Consider the following 26,672-nt stretch of genomic DNA (forward strand, 5'->3'; position numbering starts at 1 on the left):
GAATTTTGAGGCAGAATTTTCTACATGCAAAAAAAACTCAGTGTGAACAGGGCCTTATACTGAACTGTATTTCCAGTCAGGTTTTTGAGACAAATAATGTTTTGGACTAGGCAGCTACAATTCATTATATTTCCTTTTTTACCAAGGTAAGGTTATGTTCACACCTGCGTTGTGGCTTCTGCTCATAACGGAGGCAACGATGCCTTGATGGATTCATCGTACGACGAATGCCAAAGGTGCCAAATAGACCCCATTTACGTATAATGGGGTCTGTTGTGATTAATGTTGCTGTGACAGGAAAAATAGCACTGTATGCTGTGCTATACTGTGACAGAGCTGTCCAACTACCTTCAGAACATAGTCTAACCAAACAGAACTGTATTTTGGCAACGTAACTTTCTGTCTGCTTTCTCACTTCATTGGTTCTTAGAGAAAATTCCATCTGTACGTTTTCTGTAGAAGAATTGGGTCATACCTACCTAACCGTTTCCTATGGGTTATGGATGTCTTGTAGAACAGGGTCCTATAGCTGTCTTCATACATCTATAAATTGTCTTAAGCTATAAGGATACTTTTACTTCAAATATAGAAAAAACATTATGAGCCATATTTATTTTCTGATAAACTATTATAATTATATTAGAACCTATCTCCATTTTCACATTAATTTACTATTATACAAATGACATCTAATGACTATAGGGGCAGCATTTATATGTGATTCTTATGATGACCTACATATGTTAAAATAATGAAAGTTTGTGTCTTCGAGACCTATTAGACCTGCAAGATTTCAGAAGGGTTTGATGTGTCCCACCACCCCCAGTTCCTAAAGTTCGGCATGATAGCTGCTGGATGGACATTAATTTAATTGCTACCTGTCGCTCCGCTTCCCCACCAATCCCTAGCGTTCTCATTTTAATACTAATGGTAAGCCCCCATGGGGCGACATTCATGCTGTTTGGCGTAGTTGTAAAATTGCTTGTTAATGGCTGCACTGTGTTGTGGGGAAAATAGCTGGATAACTGTAAAATCGTGCAGCCATTAACGAATAGACCCTTTCGGCCATACTTATTTGCAGGTGACCAGCAGTTTTCTCCGCAGCAACACATCAATGCCGCCTATAAGGCCTTACCCTTACTCCCTGTTTCACATAACCCTTCACCCCTCCACACTTCTGCAGTTTTTTAATGCAGGACCAGCTGCACATCACACCGACGCATTAAAGGGAACTGCTCATCATATTTTAGCCACATCTCCTCCCTAAATCGAGCTATACCCTTTGTCCAATCCCTATCACTAGTACAATTTATACTTGTCAATTACCAGATAAACGCAATAATTATCATTAATTCCCATAATTTTATAGCAATAAGGTAAACATTGAATGAAACTTAAGCTAAAGTATACTTTAATTTAAGAGATGTACACAAACTCCAATAAATAAACCTCTCAGCTATATATCCTCTTTGACCGTCCTGGGTTATATCCATCAAATGATAAGAAAACATGGACATGGAAGTCTCTGAGTTAGACATTTGAGTAAGTACGTGCCACTTACACAATGATTTCCAAAGTCAAACGGAATATTTTGGTAAAAGAACATCTTCCATTGTTATATCTTCCTTTTATAGAAACTATATTCTTTGTATGACTATGTAATGCAATTCCACTAGACCATGAGATGCGACATTGTTTCATTAATTGGACTTACTGGTCTCCTTAAGCCGATGTATTAAAAATCCCAATATATTGTTCGTCCATCTGACTTGTGTTCTGGAATGTATAGAAGTCTAAACCTTGCTGGATATTGTCTTCAGGGGGTGCCAGTTTGGGTAGTATTCCCCCTGACATTGGATTGCTTTGAATCACATAACAAGTTCAATGTGACCTAACAACAGAAAAATACATACTGTACATTGTCAGTGCTAAGAAAGAATAAATTAATTGCAATAAAGAGGACTAAGATCTGAAGACCTTGAACTCTTCACTTGCACACATTGACCCACTGTGTGACCCGGCATTCATCACACATAACATAGCAACACCAGTGAAAGCGACAGTTGCATCGTTCCCGACGTGTCTGCATCAAAATATTATGACCTCGTCCACAGCAAAGGCTGGCACAGCTGTCCATCTGATGGCTTGTCTTATTGCATACTCGTCCCTGAGTACCAGGGGAATCTACCAGAGGGTCTCTCTCACAGAAGTCAGGAGACTTTTCGAAGTAGACCAGTTCACGAGCCAGTCTTTTCTTGTTGAGACGCGGGTGGAAGGCCCCACTGTTTTTATTACGGGAGTTCACAAAAACAGCACGTTGTAGTTTTTCACGAAGTAATGTGCTAACAGTCCGAAAATCAGGCGTTACATGCCAACAAGTCTTAAACTGGCAACTTCCAGATGTTCCATGACACTTACACCTACGCTTCATGTTTTCTGTCACTGCCTGGAAAGATTGACAAGGAGTAGATTTTAGGAGGAAGTTATACATAAAAAGTAACCAAACAGCATTGTAATACAGTACAAGGAGTACAAAATAAAGTTAGGTTTAAATCATAACTTCTAATGCCTGAATTATTATTATAATGTTTCAAGGTTTTTGGACTCAGAGCTTCCCATTGTCTTTAGTCTTCATTAACACAACCATGCCTGTAGAAGTGTTCTGGTAGTGTGTTGGCAAGAATCCATAGCTATAAGGGTATGTTCACACAAGTCGGATACGCTGCGTAAAAGTATACAGTGTATCCAACCTAGGACCCCCAGGGAATTCCGTCTGAAAGACTGCACCAAATTGTGGTGCAGATTTTCGCCTGGAATCGCCGCAACGGAAAGTGCAGAAAAAAAAAAGCAAATACTTACTTTCAGTAGAGTTGCCTCTGGTCTCTGTGCAGCCTGGCCTCCTGTGATGATAATGCAGCCCATGTGACTGCTACAGCCTATGATTGGCTGCAGCAGTCACATGGGATGAAACATCATCTCACGAGGACAGGCTGCACAGGGAACAGCCGGGTGAAACAAGGAGCCATTGCTATGACAATGCCAGGGAGGTAAGTATAGACATTTTTTTAATTAAATTTAAACTTGAAAAAGGTTGTTGTTTTTTTTATTTGCGATTTTTGTGGCGGTTTTGCAGCAAAATCGTAAAATTTTCTATTTGTTACAGGTTTTACCACCCCATTGAGCTGAATGGGGAAAAGCCTCAACAGAAGTCCAATGATACCAAGCATAAATTAACATACTTCGGATTAAAAAACCGCACCACAGGTCAATTTATATAAGTTTTTTTTACACAGCACTTTGCTGCTACTAAAATACAAAATACGCTGTGGAATCGAAACCTACAGCTAATCCACACTGTGTGCACATACCCATAATGTGATCCTGCATACAAAACATAAAGAAACATAAATTAATTCTGGAAAAAAATTCTCATGCACACAACTGTATTATAGATCCTATCGTCTGCTGTAGGCCCATAGTGTAACTCATATGGAGTCCGCATGAAAAAAAGTAGTGGCATGCTCTACCATATGCTGTGTTACGCATTCTCCGTCCCTCTCTTTCTCCCGTATTCTCTCTTAGAACATTGCTTCTAGGGGACAAAACAGTACCTTAAACAGGCACCATAAAATGACATAGTGCCAATGGCTTCGTAATAAAACCTATGTGCGCGAAACAATATTTTTAGTAATTTTAACAGGATTCTAAGGAATTTGCTGAAGAATCGATAGAGAATTCAAATGAATTACAATTAGTTTACCACATTAGCTATTTGTACACATAATGATTGCACATGTGTATATTCTTATAAGCATTTTATCTCATGAATTACATATATATTTATATACAATATATTAATTTCCATTCAGAAGTTATTACCTGCCTCCCGACACGGTTATTATGTATCCGCATTCGTGCTTGAATATCCCTTGGTGACTCCCTAGAGTCAAGAAAATCCCTGGAGAACTTCTCCCCAAATTCCAGCTCATGCTTGCAGCCACCCCATTCCCAAGTATCCTGGGGACTGGGTTCAGGGGTCTCCCGGAGCAACGGAGTTAAGTCTCTAGGGAGACCCCTCACCTTAGATAAGGCTTGGAGCTGCAACTGGTTTAACTTTAAACGTATCTTCTCCTCAGTTCCCTTGCGTTTCCATTCACATCCACAGCCTTGCAGCTTGCCCAGGCTACAAGCTGTGGCTACTGAATGCATGACCCCAGCTGCCAGCAAAGAGAAGGCAAAGGCGCTCTCCCGAAAACCTAGTGGGGAGAACAAAAATATAATAAAAATCAGTTACACTGGGACTATTGAGTGGACTGTTGAATGTTCAAATACTGAAATCTTTTTAATTGCAGGTTTTTCTATCCCAATTTTTTTTAACTCAGGCCCCGCACACTAAGTAATACACACATATTTGGCAATAATAAGTGATCTGTTCCATGTATGATCTTTTATGAGTAGTTGGGGCCGTTGGTTAGAACCAATAATTGCACTCTTAATACTTGTTAGTTTGTAGGCCCTTTCTGATTGGCCTGAGATAAGGGGAAATAATGTCTATAATGGTAAAGCTCGACACGGACATTAAATCCCCCAACAATTTAGCATTTTTGGGGACTCTGAGCACCCTGAGGATTTGTTCTGGATTCTCTACAGTGCTGCTGAATTTTTCATCTGCTCAATTCTTTCTTGGCCTTTCCTCCATGTTATATATAATTTCCTGCTACTGAAGGATACGACTTCTTTATAGCCTCTTTTCAATCACTTTTGTTACTTTTGTGAGAGACAGTTACTTCACATATCAGGACTATGGGGGGGTACTACAAGAAAGGGTTAAGAATGGATATTAAGTCCGTTTGTTATATTAAAAGCAGAACCATTCCCTAAAACTCCCATCCAATTTGTGAAGTTACTACTTGCACTTGGGAATTTCCCAGCAGTAGCATCTGTAAATAGTAAGCTTCTATTCTATACTTTGCCTTCATAACCCAATCCTCATTGGCCATGGTTCAATATGCTTTTAGGCTGCTTACTGATGACAGTGAAGTTTTGAACTTATTCCAAAGGTACCAGGGTAAATTCACCTTTAATGTTGTGACATTTTTCACACTTAGGTATATTGTTTTTTTCTTCTGTTTTAAGTATTTTCTTTTGTTATTTGTGATTTGATTTTTTACAATTGCCAAACAACACAAAATTATTTACCGTGTGTGAGTTTGACAATGATTGGTTCTTGTACTTTAGAGTAAATTTCCATCGAAAGATTCTATAGGTCTTCAAAACACTATCCAGTGTTATTTATGATAAAAACATAATGGAATAATAAAGAAAATAGATCCGGAGTACTAAAATATAACTTTTACTAGTATGAATAAAATAGGTATGAACAAATATGTAAACAACATGAGGAACCCATTTACAAATACTTAATTGTTTCCCATCGTTTCAAATTGTTGTCAGAAAATTCTGTTGACAGCAGATGATAGTCAGTCCGCCTTTATAAGGTTTCCCAATTTTAGATAATTCTTCTGGTCACATATGGAGGAAAGGAATAATGGGGCGATTGCCCTCCTACCCCGTATTTGTCGGTTAGTAGTCCTCCACGCCAAAGTGTCCAGCAATGATGTTGCGTCCTCTCCTGGATGGTAAAAAAGCGACAGGTAGGTCGCCCTACGCGTTTCCTGCTGACCAGGCAATTCCTCAGGGGAGATAGGTCAATAAAGCAGTGATGTCCAAAGTTGGAGCTTGCTGCTTAAAGTGTGGCTGTCGATTCATATGGAGAGGAGTGCTCTATGGTTCAGAGCATGTTGAATCGATGGAGCAGTAAATTTCAATTTCCTGCTCAGCTGTCGTTTCTTGCACGAGGGAAAAACTCAACGGTTGGAGCAAGTTTGCAATGGCAAAAAGGAGTCCATTAGTTAAAACACCCTTGCAGTGGCAAGTAATGTAACCTTCCTGGTAGGAGGCAAACAAAGAACGCCTATCCCTGGCGTGTACCGTCAGTGTAATGAGGGATTCCCTGCCTTTTATATTTGATTACTACCCATTGACCCGCCCTACCTAACACACCCCTTTGTGACGTACCAAGGGGGTGTGTGTATGATGTGACACACCCACAGCTGTGCGGGCGGCCGCTCCGAGGACAATCTCCACAAAACACCTCCAGAGACCTCACTCAGACCTAAATGCTGGAGTTGTTAGGGCAACTCCTGTCTGCGATCAAGATGCAGACAGGAGATGTGTGTCAGGGAGAACTGGGATGTCCGTCCCTGCTAGTGACGTGGCAGCCAACTATTGGCTGTGACGTACCTCAGACTGACTCATATACCAGGTCCGTGCTGCCTGTCAGGCGTCACGGATCTGTATTTAGAGAGAACATGGAGTAATCCATGTATAGAAATGAGGAGTATGGCTGGAGAGTGAATGGCAGGGGTGGGGAGAAAGGGAAATGTTAGAACGAGACAAATGCTGTGTGTATGGGACCGACGTGACGACATAAGCATGTCGGCACTCAAGGAGCCAAAAACACAGCATTGTTACTAAACCTAATCAAAAAGGCTTTGTAAATTTAGGGCAATCCATGTATGAATAGTCATGTGACTGGAAATATTTTGGATATTTGAAAGGCAAACTGAAGTTTAAATATTTTAAAGCTAGTTTAGAAGTTTGGAAAATTATTTATATTTTCAAAGATGCTATCAGGAAGTATTTTAATGATTTGAGGATTAAGTGTAGAGTAAATTCAAATGAAACATCCAAAGTCCAGTTGCTCATTTAAACCATTGGGTACCATTGTACCTAGTTTAAAAATCCATTTGGATTCTCTTTGTAGTAGACTTCTGTCTAAATCTCCACCCCTTATGGATGGTCGCAGTTGTTCAATTACTATAAATTTTAGGCAGTTTGGATCTCCTTTGTGTTTTAAATGTACATGACGGGAAACTGGTTTATCTCTTTTATGACGCACATCACCTATATGTTCTAAGATTCTCTTTTTAAATTCTCTTGTAGTTTTTCCAATATAGTCTCGAGGGCATGGGCAGGTGATTTTATACACCACATTATTAGTGCTACAGTTCGAGAAACTTTTAATCGGGTAATGGATACCTGTGTGTGCACTGTTGAACATTTTCGCAATTTGTATAAATGTGCACGCTCTACAGTGCCCACATCTAAAGGATCCATTGATTTTACGATCTAGCAAGCATCCTTCCTTTTTGGTGGTTTCAAGATGGCTGTGCATTAATTGGTCCCCGATACTTTTACCCTTACGGTAGGTAACTTGTGCCTTAGATGTCACTATCCCCCTCAGATCCGTATCTAACTGGAAAATTCTCCAATGTTTGTCTAATATATTCCTAATCATATGGTTTGCCATGTCAAAGGTACCTATTAGTCGTATAGGTTGTTGTGTAGTTTCTTTCTTTTTGGGTACAAGTAATTCCTCCCTTTTCAAAGAATGCGCATATTGGATTGATTCCCTTAAAATTCTAGATGGATAACCTCTCTCCATAAATCTAGCCTTTAGGTCTCTGGCCTTCACTTCGAAATCAAGTGGATCAGAACAATTTCTTCTGAGACGAAGATATTGGCCCTTGGGTATTCCCTTTTTAAGGGGTAGAGGATGGTAACTCTCCCACCTCAAAAGGCTATTGGTAGCTGTTGGTTTTCTATAAATGGAAGTTTTAATTTTACCATCATTATCTATAGAGATGTGCACATCCAAGAAGGGTAGGGAATTCTCATCAGATTCAAAAGTAAATCTCATTCCAATGTGATTCTGGTTTATGGACTGAACAAATTCCCTGAATATGTCAAGGGAGCCAGTCCACAAAACAAAAATATCATCTATGAAACGCGCCCACATTGAAATTGGAAGGTTCTGCAAGGAACCTTCATCAGTAAATATAATGGTTTCTTCCCACCAACCCAGGAACAAGTTGGCATATGTGGGAGCACATGAGTTGCCCATAGCAGTGCCCCTGAGTTGGTGGTACATACGTCCATTGAATAGAAAATAATTTTTTGTTAGAACAAACTCCAGTAATTTCAAGGTGAGCGCGTTATGGTCCCTGTGATGTATTCCTCTAGTATCCAAAAAGTGATGTACAGCCCTGAGTCCCATTTCGTGAGGAATGGATGAATACAGGGCTTCCACATCTATACTACAAAGCGCAGTACCAGACTCGATGGGTAAGCCATCAATTTTAGAGAGCAAATCCATTGTATCTCTCGTGTAAGAGGGTAGTGTTTCTACAAATCCTCTTAAAACCTTATCTATATAGACCCCCACATTCTGTGTCAACCCCAAGATACCAGAGACTATAGGACTATTATCCAGGTGGGGGATATACAACACCACGAAATATTTAAAAACATAATGGGTCAGATTTACTATTGGTGTTGCACCAGAATTTGGCAAATGTCAAAACGTGTGCCACAGCGTGCACATTGATTTCTATGGTCAGGACAGATGGCCTGTAGTGTAGTTTGTGCTTACGTTTTGTATGCTTACGCTGTATCTTTTTTTTTCCATGTCCTGAAAAGCGTAGTCTACTTTTCCAAAACGTATACGTTTTTATTTGTATTGAAGTCATTGGCGACGTATGGACGACATATATTAAACCCTATGTTTGCATATGTAAAACGTATACATTTTTGTAACCTTCTATGGGGTGAGGGGACATGGCTTAGTGAGAAAGTGGGCATGACTTAAAATGCGACAAATTGCGACAAAATCTTGGTACATAAAAGTGGTCAAAAGTAAGCCAGCCAATAGGTGCTATAAAGTTAGACAGAAGTGTCTAAAGGTGCGCCAAATTTATCATCAAGCATAAGCCACTATAATACATTTTGCACATCAAGCCTAATTCTAAGCTGTCTAAATGTAAGACGCTATTAGTAAATCTGCCCCATTATCTACTATTCTTTAATTATACATCTGATTTTAGGTCAGGACTGTAAATCAGGCTAAGTTATTATTCAATCATATTAATAAAAGCAACAAGGCTTAGTCATTTTTAATAAAAAATAATGGTTGGCACTACTGAAAACTACAACATAAGTAAATACAGGTTTTAATTCTATTACTCCACTAAAAAAATAAAAATAAAAACATTAGAACAGAAGATTGGGGAACAGCCTTTTAGTAACAGTTGCTTATTTTATTATACTTTATGATACCCCCAAGAGTCTCAGATTCAGAGGGTCAGTCCCATATTACTATTGGGAGCAAACTTGTAACTTATCACTTGCAGCAGAAGAAAGCAGGAACATGATGCATTTAGGTCAGTGTGGCTGACTGGGGGCACTATAGATGTCTGGGGCACTACAACTGGCTCTGAAGGCACTATGACTGACACTACAAGCATTGTGGTATGAGTAAAGTGGTCAGTGTTATGGGTCCCAGTAGCTGGCACTGTTGTAGAGACACTGTGGCTCGCTGTGTTTTGGGGTACTGTGGCTGGTACCGTTATGTAGGTACTGTTGCCAATATTATTTGACAGCTGTTTGATGGTATTATTTGATAGCCAATAATTTCCTCCACACACAGGACTTCACGGAATTACATGTATCTGTTTTAAATATGACTATAAGATACACTTACTAATCTCGGCTACCTTCATCTCTGGAAGTGGATTGGCTGAGGAAACAGACTACACTGTGCACCCATTATTGCACCCAGAACAACCAACATTCAGCTTCTTTTATCTGAGCTAAAGACATGAGTTTGACATAGGCATGTAATACACTTGTCTACGTGATATTGTGTGGTCTATTTTATAGGTTTCAAAAATATTCTAGAAAAAGTACATTCAAGCACTTTTTAGAAAACATTCTAGAACAATTTCTTCAAGCAAATACAGTGCACTTCCCATTTGCCTAAAATACAAAAAGATTTAATTGGTAACTAAACGTTCAACAAACTTCTGACATGTCATAGTGGTTTTGATTGGTGGGGGACAGAGCACTGAGACCCCCACCAATCGCTAAAATGAAGCGGCAGAAGAGCTCGTGTGAGCGCTGAGCCGCTTAGTTTCTATTCGGCTTTTTCCGGAAATTGATGTAGCAGTGTACGGATTCAATAGAAAGTATATAAGCCCATACATCACTTTCCGGTAAAAATCAGCTTTCCGGAAAAAGCTGAACAGAAACGAAGCGGCTCAGCGTTCACACTCAGTGCTTGGACCCCCACCGTTCAAAACTTCTGACATGTCACTATGACATGTCAGAAGTTTAATGGAATGGAGAAAGAGAAGGCTGGCACTTCCCTATTTCAGACGCAATACAATCACTGCACAAAGTTCCTTGTTTTGTTACCACACGTGGAATACATCTGTCAAGTTGCTGCCCACGGGGTGCTCATCGCTAGAAAACAGCACGTAAATAACTTAAAGATAGTAGAAGTACGAGGCACTCACCGTCTGTGGCAATAAAAAAGATTTATTGAAAAAATGATCTTAGTCTGTTATTTGTCAGAAGTTTGTTGAACATTTAGTTACCCTTCCACATTCCAAAGACATAAATGTAAGTCTTGAATGCAAAGCTTGTAAAAATAATCCACATAATTCTTTAGGGTCAATTCATCTTTTTTTTTAAATAATAAAGTAATTAATACTTTACAGCTTTAATAAATCCAATATTAGATGTCTATGGTATTATCTGTAGTCTAGTATATTATCATGACACTCAAAAAGGTAAGAAATGATGTGCACCCCCAACATTGTCTCATATAAACTAAAAGGCAGCTGTTTCATGAAACAAAAATACAAACGACATTAATGAAATTGAGAAAATGTTTTAAAAGTGTTTTTTAAAACAGTTGAATTATTGATATTTTTACTATTTTTGGTTCCTTACATGGGTGTAACTACAAGAGTAGCAAACATAGCAGCTGCTATTTAACTCATCAGCTGTGAGGGTCTCAATACTGCTCATGTAGCACATAAACAGCAATGGCTTACTTTACAAGGTAAAAAAAAGAAATCACGGTAAAAGCGCATGTAGGTTTTGGATGTGGTGTTTCAATGCGGTTTTTACCGCACCTCAACCATAACGTCTGAAAGGACCCTTACTCTATTGTTAGAAAAGATGAAGAGGTCAGCAGGTGATAATACTCAGTTTACTGTGTAAAAGTATTTGCCTCTCACCCGATTTCTTATATTTTTGCTAATTTCTCACATTTAAATATTTCAGATCATTCAACTAATTTTAATAAAAGATAAGGACAACACAAATAAACACAAAATGCAGCTTTTAAATGATCATTCCATTTATTGAGGGTAAAGATTTATTCAAAACCTATATCACCGATGTGAAAAGTAATTGCCCCCCTAACCCTAATAACTGGTTGTGCCACCCATAGCAGTAACAAGTGCAATCAAACGTTTGTGATAACTTGTAACGAGCCTTTTACATCGCTAATTAGGAATTTTAGCCCACTCTTCTATGCAGAATTGTTTCACCTTGTCTACATTGGAGGGTTTTTGAGCATGAACTGCCGTTTAACCAGTTCAGGACCGGGCTATTTGGATTCTTCAGGACCAGACACCGTTTAGCCATTTTTAGCACTCGTTAGTTAAATGGCTATAACTTTTTTATTTGTTGGGCTAACGACGTGATTTTGCAATGTTTTTTCCGTAGACAATGCAGGTTTCTTTTTTTATCATTTTTATACACATCCTTTTTGCTATTTTAGAATTTTTAGGCTTAAAGTTTGAAAATAATAGTAAAAAAAATGAGCTTTTTTACTTTTCAGCTATTTTTTTTGGTTTTACCCTAAAATAGACCTTTTATTTGTGATCGTCATTGTCTATCATAAATTTGAATATATTACATGTCTATATTAGGGTAATTGGGTCAGGGCTAGCATTACGACAATGATTGGCGGGGGGGGGATGTTTTTTTTGGGGTGGGTATTTTATGTGTATTTCTTTTATAAATTTTTTTTGCACTTTACTTTACTTTTATTTTTTTATTACTATGGTTTGTCCCTCAAAGGTCAAAAAAGACCTTTGGGGAACTCTATATATATTTTTTCTTTCTTTTACACAATCTTTCTCCACTGTAACTGGGGCTGCACAACCCTCTCATAGTGACTATTGTCACTAATAGGGCTGTGTTTGGTCTAGTTAGACCCAGAAGCAGTCTGCCACTAATGGCATCCCAGCGATCATGTGACCAGTCACATGAACACCGGGAGCAATAGAGACAGTGGCGCGGCCGCTGCCTCTATTCCTCTACACAGCGTTCATTGAGCACTGTGTAAAAGAGATCGGAGAAGACAGAAGCAGCGAATCTTCTCCTCAGGGTCCCCGACAGTCACTGACAGCCAGTGTCCCAACATTCAGCTGCCTGATCGCTCGGGCAGCAAGTTAAAATCCGAGCCGTAAATAGTCTATGGCGCGGGTTTTAAGGACCCTGACCGCTGGCCGTAAAAACACAGCCAGCGGTCTGGAACCAGTTAAGGTTTTTCCACAGAATCTCAATTAGATTTAATTTAGGACTTTGACTCGGCCACTTCGAATTATTGTCATGCTGCATAACCCAACTGCACTTGAGCTTAAGTTCACAAACTGACAGGCGGACATTCTCCTTTAGGATCTTCTGATAGAGAGGAGAATTCATGGTTCCATCAGTTATGACATGTCGTCCAGGTCCTGCAGAAGTAAAGCAGCCCTGGAACATCACACTAGCACAACCATGTTTGACTGTTGGTATGATGTTCTTATAGTAAAATGTGATCTTAGCTTTATGCCAGATGTAATGAGACCCATGTCTTTTAAAATGTTCCACCTTTGAATCATCAGTCCACAGAATATTTTCCCAAAAGTCTTGGGGGTCATCTAGATATTTTTGGGCAAATGCGAGACAAGCCTTTATGTTATTTTTGGTAAGCAGTGGTTCGGCCTTGCAACATTCCCATGGATGCTTTTTTTGCTCAAGGTTAATACATGTTCCAAGTTTTCTTAATTTTTGAATAATGGCTCTCACTGTAATTCGCTGGAGTACCAGAGCCTTACCCTCTGACGGCCCCGGCCATGGATATCTCTGTTCTCGGTGACATCTTCCTCCAGGGAGACTCCGGCACTCACTTCCGGGTTCTGGGACTGTTTCCCACAGGGTGCGCGCGCCCACGCGTGCACAGCCTTAAAGGGCCAGTACGCGTCCAGCTGTCATCACTCAATAATTAGCCCAAATGGCTGCTGGACTATAAAAAGGGCTCTGCCCACTTGATCCTTGCCTGAGCATTGTTGTATACCTGTTTGTCTTGCAAATGGTCTCCCAGTGTTTTCCAGTTCCCAGTGTTACCCGTTCCTGCTGCCTGTACCCTGTATCCCGTGCTATCGTATCTACAGTGAGAGTCAAGTCGTGTCTTCCGCTGCATCTACTAGCCATCTACTGTGAAAGTCAAGTCGTGTCTTCCGCTGCATCTACTAGCCATCTACTGTGAAAGTCAAGTCGTGTCTTCCGCTGCATTTACTGACATCTACTGTGAAAGTCAAGTTGTGTCTCTGCTACTGTCTACATTGCCTCAGGTACCCGATCTGGACTATAGACATTGTTTTGTACCTAGTAGGCGAGCTGCTACCCTGCTACGCGGTACGGCCCAGTGGGTCCACACCCCGCACCCGTGACACATGTTCTGCTTTTTGAGACCTTCTAGCCTGCTTCACATTGCCAGACAGGTTCTATTTAAGTGATGTTTAGATTCAACAGGTCTGGCAGTAAGCATGCCTGGGTGAGGCTAGTGAAATTGAACCAAATTGTCAATTGAATTTGTTTAACCGGTTGATTTAGTAGCTAAGGGGGCAATTGCTGTTTCACATAGGGCCAGGTAGGGCTGAAAAGCATTTTTCCTTCAATAAATGAAATCATAATTTAAAAACAGCATTTTGTGATTACTTGGGTTATTTTTGTCTAATATTAAAATTAAATTGATGATCTGAAACATTTAAGTTTGACAAATATGGGAAAATAAACAAAATTGGGAAGGGGCAAAAACTTTTTCACAGCATTGTATACAATTTCCATGGACTATGATTACATCATATAGGCAAAACTAGGCATGTGCTTAGGGCAGTTGAAGTTTTGTGCTGTGCTTTGTCTATAGGTGGTGTACTTGTAAATTTGTGTCACTTGTACCATATGACAATCAAAAGGCTGTGAAAATATACTTTATATTTAAAACAGTCTATATCTTCATGCACCCAAGTTTGGTTGGCATTTACCATACCTCTTTTCAGAATGGCGCTGTCATGTGGCACCTTGCCCCCAGTCTCCAAAGTGGAACAATTCCAGCGCTGCCCTTTTAATTGGTGTTGACATTCATGGATAGCAATTTGGATTCCCTGGAGAGCTGAAGCTGTCACATCAGGGCTGCGCACACAGAGTCCCAGTTGACGTTTACTTAAACCAGGTAGTGTCAAACAGACAGTGTTAGGAGTCAGGATGGGATCATTGGGTAACTTTAAACCCAAAATATCGTTGCACAGAACTCTGGGGAGACAAGAAGTAGAAGTCAGAAGTGACATGATACAGAATGGTGTACAAGAAAAATATTCCAGTTGGATGAATATAAGTGCAGCTTATGTAATGATCAGTGTATTGTACAGTAGATCTCAAAATAGTATATGCCCATCATCAAATTAAGAATAGGTTTTACGAACTTGTTGACACAAATATTATATGTCTCCGTATTTTCAATTATCAGGTTAGACTTGATAAAAACCAGAGTATACCTTATTGAACTGGATCTGTGCAATATGACATAACTAAATTGTGGAATTATAAAAGAGCTTTACTTATAATACAGTATATAAGGAATTACTGGCAGTATCAATATTATTATTATTATTATTATTATTAGTAGTAGTAGTAGTAGTAGTAGAAGTAGTAGTGCTAGTACTACTACTACTATTATTTATTTTACCATCACCCCTATCATCATCATAGGGTATAATAAAGGGGCTCTCCACAATTAGAAAATCATGGTTTCTTTCTTACAGAAATAGCGCCATACCTGTTCATTGGTTGTCTCTGGTATTTCAGCTCAGCTCCATTAAAGTGAATGGGCTGAACAGCAATACCACAAAAAAAACTCTGGACAGGTGTTTTTGGAAAAAAGTAGTCATGTTTTTCTAATCATGGAGAACCCCTTCAACTGTGTTTCATTAAGCGGCACTGACGGGTTCAGTGTCAGTGGGTCCTGCGTTTCTCTGTCACATAGGATCAAGTTGTTACTAATCACATCTAAGTTCAGAGACACGCACGACCCGCTGTGACTGAACCTGTCAGTCTCGCTGACCTGACGGATTCAGGTCTCAGCGCAAGATACAGCTGCTCTTTATTCAGGATACAAAGCAGTTGCATACCTCACAACTTTCAAGTATCGCAAAGAAGGACAACCGCGGCGTGGCAATTTTTTTCTCTTCTAAGCCATGCCTCTAATCCCGCCCATACACATCCTGTTCAGCCCACACAGTATCATGCCACTCATAGTGCCTCCCACACAGTATAATGTCAAATAGCTGCCCCACACAGTATAATGCCCCCTTAGCTGCCACCTTACAGTATAATGCCCCCACAGCTGCCCCATACAGTATAATGCCCCTATTGCTTCCCCATACAGTATAGTTCCCCCTTAGCTGCCACCATACCGTATAATGCCCCCTTAGCTGCCACCATACAATATAATGCCCCCTTAGCTGCCCCATACAGTATAATGCCCCCTTAGCTGTCCCTAGTGCCAGTGCCCACATATAAAGTGCCAGTACCCACGTAGATAGTGTCACACACAGTGCCTATGTAGATAGCGCCACAGTGTCCCTTGTATATAGTGCCCCTATATAGTGCCACATTGCCCTGTTAGTACCACACCCCCTTGAAGATTGCACCACCCCCTGCAGATAGCACACCCCCCTTCTCTAGATAGCGCAATTGGGGCTCCCTCTACAAGTGTAATCCCCAGCCAGAGTATCGGCATGCTGTGGCCGGGGATATATATATGGATAGCAATTGCAGAGGCTTCTCCAGAAGTGGAATCCCCGGCCAGGGCATCAGCAACGCTCTGGCCAAGGATTCCGCTCCTGGAGGAGCCACTGATGTCACTGTCCATATATGTACAGTGACTTCAGAGCTTCCCCCTAGGAGCGGAATCCCCGGCCAGAGCATCGTCAATGCTCTGGCAGGGCATTCTGGTCCAGGAGTAGACCTTGACGTCACTGTCACCATATATGATCAGTGACGTCCGGGGTTACCTCTAGGAGCAGAATTCCCAGCCAGAGCGTTGGCAATGCTCTGGCAGGGGATTCCACTCCTGGAGGAGCCACTGACGTCATTGTCCATATATGGACAGTGACATCAAGGGCTACCCCGGGCTCAGCACTCGCTATGCTTGGAGAGTTCTTGACGAGTGGAGGAGCTCCCTCTGCTCAACTGCTCTGTACTAATGCTGAAGCAGGGAGCTGAATCCGGGACAGTTGCAGTTATATCTCCAAAAGTAATAATAATTTTTAATAAAAAGTATTTAGAAAGTTGCACCAACCACACTGATAGACATTTTTATTTTAAAAAAACAAAACGTATTCAAAGGTGTACATAGCCTTTAAAGGAGTATTCTAGTTTCAGCAAATAAAGGTTATTCATTGTGTAATGAAAAGTTATACAATTGTCCAATATACTAATTGTAATAATTTCTCATGGTTTATAAAGATCTCTGCTTATTGTCATTTAATAGTAACCTTCAATGTTTACTTCCCGGGGTTAAAAATCTGTCCTGGTCATGTGACAGACACACAGATGCATGTGTCATTAAAGTTACAGTACAGTTATCAGAGCTGTATCTAGTAACAATCCACACACCTGTCTATCCATCACGCAACCAGGGCGAATTTGTACCTTCTGGATGTAAACAATGCAGGTTCCTATACTATGACTTCAAGCAGAGATCCTAAAAAACGTGAGAAATGGATACAGAAAGTATTATGGAGAATTGCATATCTCTTGATTATACAATGAATAACCTTAATTTGCTGAAACTCGAAAACCAGAATACAAATTTTTAAATGCATATGAGATAAAATTTGGGAAACACCAAATTCAAACTTGTGCCAGGCAAGGAGATCTCCATTCCTCTATGTGAGAGAAAGAAAGTGACAACCACCTTTGGTGCCAGTAAATAGTTCTAAGAGCAAGTCGGGAACACAGCCCAGACCACTTGGTGATGTAGATTGCAAAGTTTACATTTCATTAACAGGTAGTATTGCTCTTTAAGGCCCAGGGTCACACATACAGTTTTTGTGGCAGTTTTTGGCTCAGTATTTTAAGTGGACACAAAAGGAAGGAGATGCATCAGTCTTTTCTTCTTACCTTTCCTTCCTTTTGGATCCACTTCTGGCTTTGGCTCAAAAAACTGAGCCAAAAACTGCCACAAAAACAGCATCAAAACTGTGTGTGTGATCCTGGTGGCCTTACTGATACTATATAGGCAACTTATGTGAGAAGAAGTACACCCATAATTTTCAAAAGAACATATTATACCTTAGCAATCGGCTACGTGTAATTTTAGATGGGATTAGAATATTAATTTAGATCTTAGTTTTAACAGATGTACATGAAACCATTAAGTGCAGGATAGGACCTGTCAAATGCATTGGCAATAAATAAAAATAAAAATGCAAGCCCTGAAGAAAATTACATTCCATTGAATTTTCTTTTCCATTTCTTTAGGCAGTTGTTTTATTTGCTACTGCCTGGTCTCAGGAATATGTACGTAAAGGAAGGTGTGAAGGTCACCTGGCATTGTATGGGATGCTTTAAATTCTGCTTAGAAGCCAAATGTTTAAGGAAAGACGTAGCAACAGGTGCCCCTATATTTTCACAGATGTGGCTGTAAAAGGGTTAAAACATGGCCTGGAAATCTTGCCCTGGGTGGGGACAGAAGACTCGACCGCTGTCAGAAGCTCTGCGGGACGCTCCCTGCAGGGCGGGAATATATTTGTCTTCACTGTGGAACTAGGGATCAGCAGTTTCTCTCCTGCTGTAGGAGAGGCAGGAAAACAGAACTCAGAGCCAAGGGACCAAACGACAGATCAAAACATGCCCATGCTGAAGGGAAAATAATTCATGTTTTATAACCATAGTAATAAAAGCAGCTTTTCTCAAAACAGGAAGTTACAATGCAATAAAACATTCACAGAAATACATTATTAACATGAATGTTAACAAATACAGACAAAACTCTCAATACCACAAGAATAAAGGGGCTTTATGAGGCAAAGTATCGCTGGATACAACTCCATCACAGTGCTATATTCTACATGCAAGTGAAAAAACGTAGCTCTTGTAATATTACATATGTATTGTATTATATACCATGAATCATGCTCTCTATCTCTTGTGATTGTGGCGTGTGCTGGGTGACATAAGGGATGCTCAGGGCACAAGCCGCCAGTCTTTTGGGTTGTCCCACCTCAACACATGATTGAGGATGCTGAATTGCATTGCCATTGAACAGTGTTAGTGTCAGTTATATAGCTACCTTGTTAGTACGGTGGAAAAATGTCCATCAAGAAACGGAATGGATGTGAGTAAACTTTAGAACTTTGTTTTAGCCTATTGATCCAGAGGAATGTTAAAAAAAACCTGTAGGCCTCATGCACACGACTGTTTTTTCGCGTCCGCAATTCATCCCCAAAAATGCGGATGAATTGCGGACCCCTTCATTTCTATGGGCCCATGCACACAACCGTGGTTTCCACGGTCCGTGCATTGGCCGAGAGCCTGGACCGGAAAAAAATAGGACAAGTGATTATACGGTCTGAATTTGCAGTCCGGGCTCATTGAAATCAATGGGTGCATGGTCCATGAATTGCGGACGGCCCGCAGATGACACACTGCTACGGCCGTGTGCATGAGGCTGTAGGGCATGAGTCAATCTGATTTAAAAAGGAAAAATGTCCCTCTTGATCCCATGTGACAATCAAACTGGATCAACATTAACATCAAGAATTCTATTCATTTACATAAGCGCTAATGTTATTTTGTATCTTTTTTTGAAGCCATTAACTATTACTGCTGTGACCGGCTCCTGCGGTAAACTATTCCACAGATACACAGTTCTCACAGTAAAGAAGGCTTGTCGCCTCTGCAGATTGAACCTTTTTTTCTCCAGATGGAGGGAGTGCCCCCTTGCTTTTTGAGGGGATTTTACATGGAAAATCTTTTCACCATATTTTTTGTACGGCTTATTTATACAAGTTAATCATGTCCTCCCTTAGATGCTTCTTTAGACTAAAATTACTAATCTTTCCGCATAACTAAAATTTTCCATACCCCTTATCAGTTTAGTTGCTCTTTGTATTTTTATTTTCAACTCTAGGGCATCCTTTCTATGAAGTGGTGCTCGGAACTGAACTGGATTTACAGATGAGGCTGCACTTATGTATTGTAAAGCAGAAATATTATGTCCCTGTCCCGCGAGTTCATGCCTATTATAATACACGACAGTATCCTACTAGCTTTCAATGCAGCTGACTGACATTGCATACTGTTATTTAGTCTATGAGCTACAAGTACACCCAGATCCTTTTCTACACGTCAATCTCCTCGTTTTACTCCCCCTAGAACATATGATGCATGAAGATTATTAATACCCAGATGCATAACTTTACATTTATCCATATTGAACCTCATTTGCCAAGTGGATGCCCAAACACTCAGTGTGTCCTAATCATTTATGAACATCTTCCACATACTGAACTATATTACATAGCTTGGTGTCACCTGCAAAAATAGAAATAGTGCTATTAATCCCATCCTCTATATCATTAATAAATAAGTTGAATAATAGTGGTCCCACAAGTTTGAATCTTGGGGTACACCACTTATAACCGGTGGCCATTCAGAGTCAGAATCATGTACCACAACTTTCTAGATACTGTCCTTTGAGACAATTTTCAATCCAATTACAAACTATACTTTCTAAACCTATAGACCTTAAAGGGGTTTTCCCATCAGTGACATTTATGACATATCCACAGGATATCTCTATCTCTTGAACTGGGCCCCCTAAACCCCATTCTACTGCTCTGTGTTGTGGCTGAAGAGTGTGAGTTCCGACCATGAATTACGGAAACAACGTACCAAGCTGAGCTACGCTGTTTCCATAACTCCCATAATGGTGAATGTCAGTTACGGAAGCAGCGTAGCATATGAGCTACGCTGTTTCTGTAACTACCTTGCAGTTCTATGGGACTTACGGAAACAGCGTAGCTCAGCGAGCTACGCTGTTTTGGTAATTGATGGTCGGAACTCACACGATTCAGCCACAACACAGAGCAGTAGAACAGGGTTTAGGGGGCCCCGTTCTAGAGATAGTTGTGGGTACTAGAGGTGGGACCCGCATCTATCTCACATTTGTGACATATCCTGTGGATATGTCATAAATGTCTCTGATGGGAAAACCCCTTTAATTTACCCATTAGGCGTCTATGAGAGACAGTGTCAAACGCCTTTGCAAAGTCCAAAAACACTATATCCACAGCGGCCCCTCTGTCTAGGCTTCTGCTCACCTCTTCAGGTAAACAAATCAGTTTCGTTTGACAACTTCTGTCTTAGTAAAACCGTGCTGACAATCTCTTATATTACTATTTTCTCAAACATTTTTCCCACAATGGACGTTAAGCTTACTGGTCTATAATTACCCGGGGAAGACTTAGAGCACTTTTTGAAAATTGGTTGGTTGTTTGTAGGCAACAAAAAACGTTGGCAAAGGGACCTTATGGTACATAGTGCCATCATATAACCTCATCATATGATATTCAGTCACCATTGCAAGACATTAATGCCTAACGTTGCAAGGATATGACTTCAAGATGATTCGTAGGATGTGCCAAATGACAAACTGATGCATGCTATATCTTATGCATGTATATCATATGGAGGTCCACTGACCATCGTAAGGAGCCATTTTGCCTACTACAGTAATTCATAGAATAATATAAGCATGAAGAAATGAGACATTTCTATAATATAATGCATAAACGATTTTATCCCTCATGTTTTGTCTAATAATAAAAGTTTTGATAATTTATTTCATATTTATACAGAATAGTGCATGACTCCTTGTCCTTCTTATGTATATAAATGACATATGTAGCAGAACGGTAATAATGCACCTCGCAAAGTCTTGGACCAAAGAATTAAATGTAAAAGTATGTCAATTCTTGGAATGCTGTGTTTAGACCTGGGGATCAAGGGCCTCGAATCTCATTCTCTTTCTGCAAAAAATCGTCAATACTAATAGTGGCCCTGCAGTGACGTGAGGTACACGTTAATAGAATGGGGGACACTATAGGCATATGTTCAGGGATAATATCAGGGAAATCAACAGCTGTCTGTATGTGCTGGCTGGCAGACACTTGCGTGGTATGTTAAACAAGTGCCAGCACATGAGTCTTATCTCCAGATCTATGTGAGACTCCCCTCTGTTAAAACATGTTCTATATGGATCCTAGATTAAACAGCAGTTTGCGCAATGTTATACCTGATTACAAAGAGAATACTAGATACTTGTGCTTCCTCACCCTACATGATACATGAGAACTATGCAGTGTACCCAGGAAAGACCTGACTATAGTCGTCACAGTGTCTTTTCAAGCACCTTCCAAGATGCAACAAAAAAATACAAAAGAAAAAGAAAAAAAATATCCTAACTTTAGCTTTTGTCGAGAGAGGGCACATGGATCATATTTGTCAAGTCAAGAAATGTCATTTTAAGGGTATGTTCACACGGCCTATTTTCGGACGTTTTTCGGGCCAAAAACGCCCGAAAAACGGACGAAAAATCGGAAGCAGAACGCCTCCAAACATCTGCCCATTGATTTCAATGGTAAAAACGGTGTTCTGTTCCGACGGGATGCTTTTTTACGCGGCCGTTTTGAAAAACGGCTGCGTAAAAAAACGGCCGCGAAAAAGAAGTGCAGGTTACTTCTTGGGACGTTTTTGGAGCCGTTTTTCATAGACTCTATTGAAAAACAGCTCCAAAAACGGACGTAAAAAAACGCAACGAGTTGCTCAAAAAACGTCTGAAAATCAGGAGCTGTTTTGCCTTGAAAACAGCTCCGTATTCTCAGACGTTTTAGAGTTTGCGTGTGAACATACCCTAATAATGCAATATGTTAAATAGCAAGTTTGCAATTAAATAAATTTAGTAGGTTTAGACTTATTTAATGGCACAATCCCTTTTCTATATGAAAACCAGCTGCAGATAGCTGCACACTTCTGCTGCAGTAATAAACTCTGTATTCAGTGCACCCGTAGACATTGTGCTTTATGAATGTACATGTGTAAACCAAGTAAATTCCCTATTGGAAATTGTTATTGTTGTTAGCACTGAGTTACACAAATCTTGCTTATTAGGACTGGAGAACCCCTTTAATTTATTAGAAATCAAGATTGAACTGGGGAAGCCCTTTAATTAATTAAAATCACAAGGTTGAGTCCTACTTTGATCATCTTTTAGGATTCAAAATTCTGATCTCTATCAAACAAAATGGTGAATACACTGAAACGCACCTTTTACAACTCCCTGCCAGTACATTTAAATATCACCCTCCTTTAAAAAGAAAAATGACTATATAATTTTTTTATTTCTATACCCATATATTTTTTAAAAATCGATACATGACACATTGTAGAAATTTAACCCAGCACTTTACACTCAGGGGCGTCTTTAACCAACATCAGAAAATAAAGTTTAAAAAAAAATTCTGTAAAATTAATGTTTGTGGCTGAAAGTCTGATCAAAGCAGAGCATGAGTTGCACATATGAGTTCATACATGCCACTCATACTAATGGCATACCTCCCAACTTTCAAGTATCGCAAAGGGGGACAACCGATGCTGCGCAGCTTGGCAATTTTTTTCCCTTTTAAGCCATGCCCTATAATCCCGTCCAATCCCTGCCTATACACACCCGATTCAGCCCACAGAGTATCTTGCTCCCATAGTGCCTCCCACACAGTATAATGCCAAATAGCTGCCCCCACATGGTATAATGCCCTCTAGCTGCCACCATACAGTCTAATGCCCTCATAGCTGCCACCATATAGTATAATGCCACCATAGATGCACCCATATATTGTAAAGCCAACACAGATGCCCCATACAGTAAAATGCCCACACAGATACCCCAATACAGTTTAATGCCCAGACAGATGCTCCCATACAGTATAATGCCCAAACAAATTCCTCCATACAGCATAATGTCCCCAAAGCTGCCCCATACAGTATAATGCTCACACAGATGCCCCCATACAGTATATTACCCTATACAGTATAATGCCCCATAGCTGCCCCATACAGCATAATGCCCCAATAGCTGACCCATACAGCATAATGCCCCAATAGCTGCCCCATACAGTATAATGCCCCATAGGTGCCCTTATCAGTATTATACCCCATAGCTGCCCCATACAGTATAATACCCCCACAGCTGCCCCATACAGTATAATGTCCCAATAGATTCACCCATACAGTATAATGGTCACTTAGCTGCCACCATGTCAGGGGTTCCCTCTGGGAGCGGAATCTCCGGCCAGAGCATCGGCAACGCTCTGGCAGGGGATTCCCCTCCAGGACTAGCCCCTGACGTCACTGTCCATATATGTCCATATATTCCGCTCAAGGTGTAGCCCCTGACGTTACTGTCCAGAGCGTCTGCAAAGTTCTGGCAGGGGATTCCGCTCTTGGAGGAGCCACTGATGTCACTGTCCATACATGGACAGTGACATCAAGGGCTTCATCGGGCTCAGTACTTAAAGTAGGGCTGTGCCCGCGGAGTCCTCTGTACTAATGCTGAAGCAGAGAGCTGACGGTTCTCTGCTTCAGCATTGGGTTCAACTGTATCTGCGTCCTGAGGACCCAGATACAGTTGATACTGGGACATACCCCCAGCCGCCCGGGACCGTGGGAAACCGCCTGGAAGCCGGGACTGCCCTGCTGAATCCAGAACGGTTGGGAGGTATGCCTATGGCTACATGCACATATTTTCACAAAATCACCTAAACTGAATCCAGATGTCAATAAACATCAAAGTGAAGAAGTGGCCTGATTGGGTGCGGGGGGCTGGGGGGAAATTAGATGTGTAACTGCTCCTCTCCTGAGTCATTCAGTGGAAAAAAAATAGCCTGGTACTATTTGAGATTCTAGGCTTTAAAATTATAGCAAGATCTAAGCTCCAGTCCCTTTATTTAAAAGTCTTGACGTATTACATATGTCCTTGGCAGTGAAACAGTTAAAACTAGGTCCAGCTATGTTCCATAATCCATGCTAACCAAGGAAGTCTGCCTACATCCTCCAACCAGCTTTTGTACCCTTAAAATATAATGCCATTGACTTGGCTTACATGTGACATGTGAACTTCCAAAACATTGCATACAATATGTTACTACACTTAAAGGAGTTGTCCTGGATCACAAAAAAATATGGACTGGCCACCGCTGAGGCTAGTGATTGGCTGAGCAGTCACTTGTGTTGATGTGATGTCAGCGCTGCGTCTCAGTAAACAAAGACTAGCGGGGAGCACTGGAGCAGTGCCACTGGAGCGGGGAGATTTAATTATTTATTATTTTATGGCACTCCCCCCCCCCATGACCCATTTTTTGGTGATCAGGGACAACCCCTTTAAGCACCCCAATCAATATCTAAGTTGTGTACATTAACATCAATCTACCATCATCATCATCATCACATTCTGGGCTATGCAGTAATGAAGCACATATATCCTCGTTTTCTCTTTTCCTCAATAATCCTCTACTAGTGATAGAAGATAAATCCTGATAAACTCAATGAGGTCAAGGTGCAAGACTTTCATAAATCCCACATTGACAGCGCTCCTGAAGTTCAGGTTCTTAAACACTTTATTGCCGTAGGGTGCAGTGGTTGACATGCAAGAAGACAGCATGACTGTATAGGATTTAGGTGTAAGTGCAGGGTCTAGTCGTAACTGTCTATAGATATTGTGTTGTTATATCCAGTAAGCATCTTATCTTATCTGATGGAGATAAACTAATATTACATACAAGAAAGATAACTAATTCAACCAGAATGCCCTTACAACCTCACCCGAATTCATGCCTAATAGCTAACATATAGCAAACAGTATTTAATCCTATAACATTTCCACGTAGATTTTGTAAGAGAATGTGTAGAAAATCCACTGTGTGTTAAGAGCATGGGTCATTGTGAAATAATCTTGAATTCAGAAAAATGTTTTTGTTCCTAGAAGCTGCTATGTATCATAAAAAATTTTTTTTTCGTAGTATGAATACCAGTAGTCAGGAAATATATCTATGGGTCAGTCTCCCCTTCTCGGGGGAAGAAAGAATGGTACAATTTCTGGGGCCTTCTGTCCAGCGATGATGGATGGGGTGCTGTGAGCGTGTCACCAAAGGTCATCACATTTTCATTTATTCTCAGTGGCCTCCTTTTCCCTAGGTATATTGAAGTCAGAAATGTTTAAATGTATATATTGGGGTGTGGATTTACTTTTTTTTCAGAAGGAGTATAATAACTAGTTGAGCAAAGAATTATGAGGCCAGAAAACGATAGCACTTAATAGGAAAACACAAATATCTGTATTTCATAATGTATAATCTACTTTACTAGTAAAGTACAAAACAAAAGTGCATTAACCCCTTCCCGCCGCAACTCTTTTTCAGATTTTAATTTTTGTTTTTTCCTCCCCACCTTCCAAAAGCCATAACTTTTTTATTTTTCCGTCGATATAGTCCTATGAGGGCTTGATTTTTGGGGAACGAGTTGTAGTTTTTTGTAGCACCATTTATTGTGCCAAATAATGTACTAGGAAACGGGGAAAAAATTATTTGTGGGGTAGAAAATGAAAATAAAAAACTGTGATTCCTCCATTGTTTTTTGTACCTCGTTTTAACGGAATTCACTGTGCAACTAAAACAACATGTTAACTTTATTCTGTGGGTCAATAATTACGGCGTTACCAAATATATATTGTTTTTTCTATATTTTACTACTTTTACAAGTAAAAACCTAAGTGTAAAAAATAAACTTTATTTTGTGTCACCAAATTCTGAGAGCCATAACTTTTTTATTTTTCCGTCGATTAAGTGGTATGAGGGCATATTTTTTGCAGGATAAGCTGTAGTTTCTAATGATACAATTTTGGGGTTCATTCGACATTTTGATCACTTTTTATTTCATTTTTTGTGGGAGATGAGGTGACCAAAAAATAGCGATTCTGGTGTTTAAAATTATTTTTTTTTACGGCGTTCACCGTGTGGGTTAAATAATGATATATTGTAAGAGTTCAGACTTTTACGGATGCGGCGATACAAATTATGTTTATTTATTCATTTTTTTACTATGCTCTAGGGGGAAAATGTTTTTATTTTTAATATTTTTTTTACATAAAAAAAACCCCTTTATTTTACTCATTTTTAGTTTTTTTATTAGTCCCCCTAGGGGACTTCAACCAGCGATCGTTAGATCGCTTGCACGATATACTGCAATACTAATGTATTGCAGTATATCGTGATTCTGACAGGCTCCTATTAAGCCCTGCCACAGTTTTAAGCGTGCCCTGAAAACACATCTTTTTAGACAGGGCCCCCTTTTACAATAGTCATCAGAACCTGACC

At 40.1% G+C, this 26,672-nt stretch overlaps 1 protein-coding gene across 1 annotated transcript in view; it reads right to left on the bottom strand.

Moving 5' to 3' along the window:
• Positions 1-1,439: 1,439 nt before the first annotated feature.
• Positions 1,440-26,672, bottom strand: part of WNT10B (Wnt family member 10B) — a 69,354-nt gene continuing 44,121 nt past the window's right edge. The window contains exons 3-5 of the mRNA XM_075850211.1: positions 14,231-14,493; positions 3,880-4,256; positions 1,440-2,446 (exon numbers count right to left, since the gene is read on the bottom strand). Of these exons, the coding sequence (XP_075706326.1) occupies positions 1,988-2,446; positions 3,880-4,256; positions 14,231-14,493 (1,099 nt within the window). The 3' untranslated portion in view covers positions 1,440-1,987. The remainder of the gene's footprint in view (positions 2,447-3,879; positions 4,257-14,230; positions 14,494-26,672) is intronic.

The sequence above is a fragment of the Rhinoderma darwinii genome, chromosome 2 (genome assembly GCF_050947455.1).
Source record: "Rhinoderma darwinii isolate aRhiDar2 chromosome 2, aRhiDar2.hap1, whole genome shotgun sequence".
Classification (NCBI taxonomy): Eukaryota; Metazoa; Chordata; class Amphibia; order Anura; family Rhinodermatidae; genus Rhinoderma; species Rhinoderma darwinii.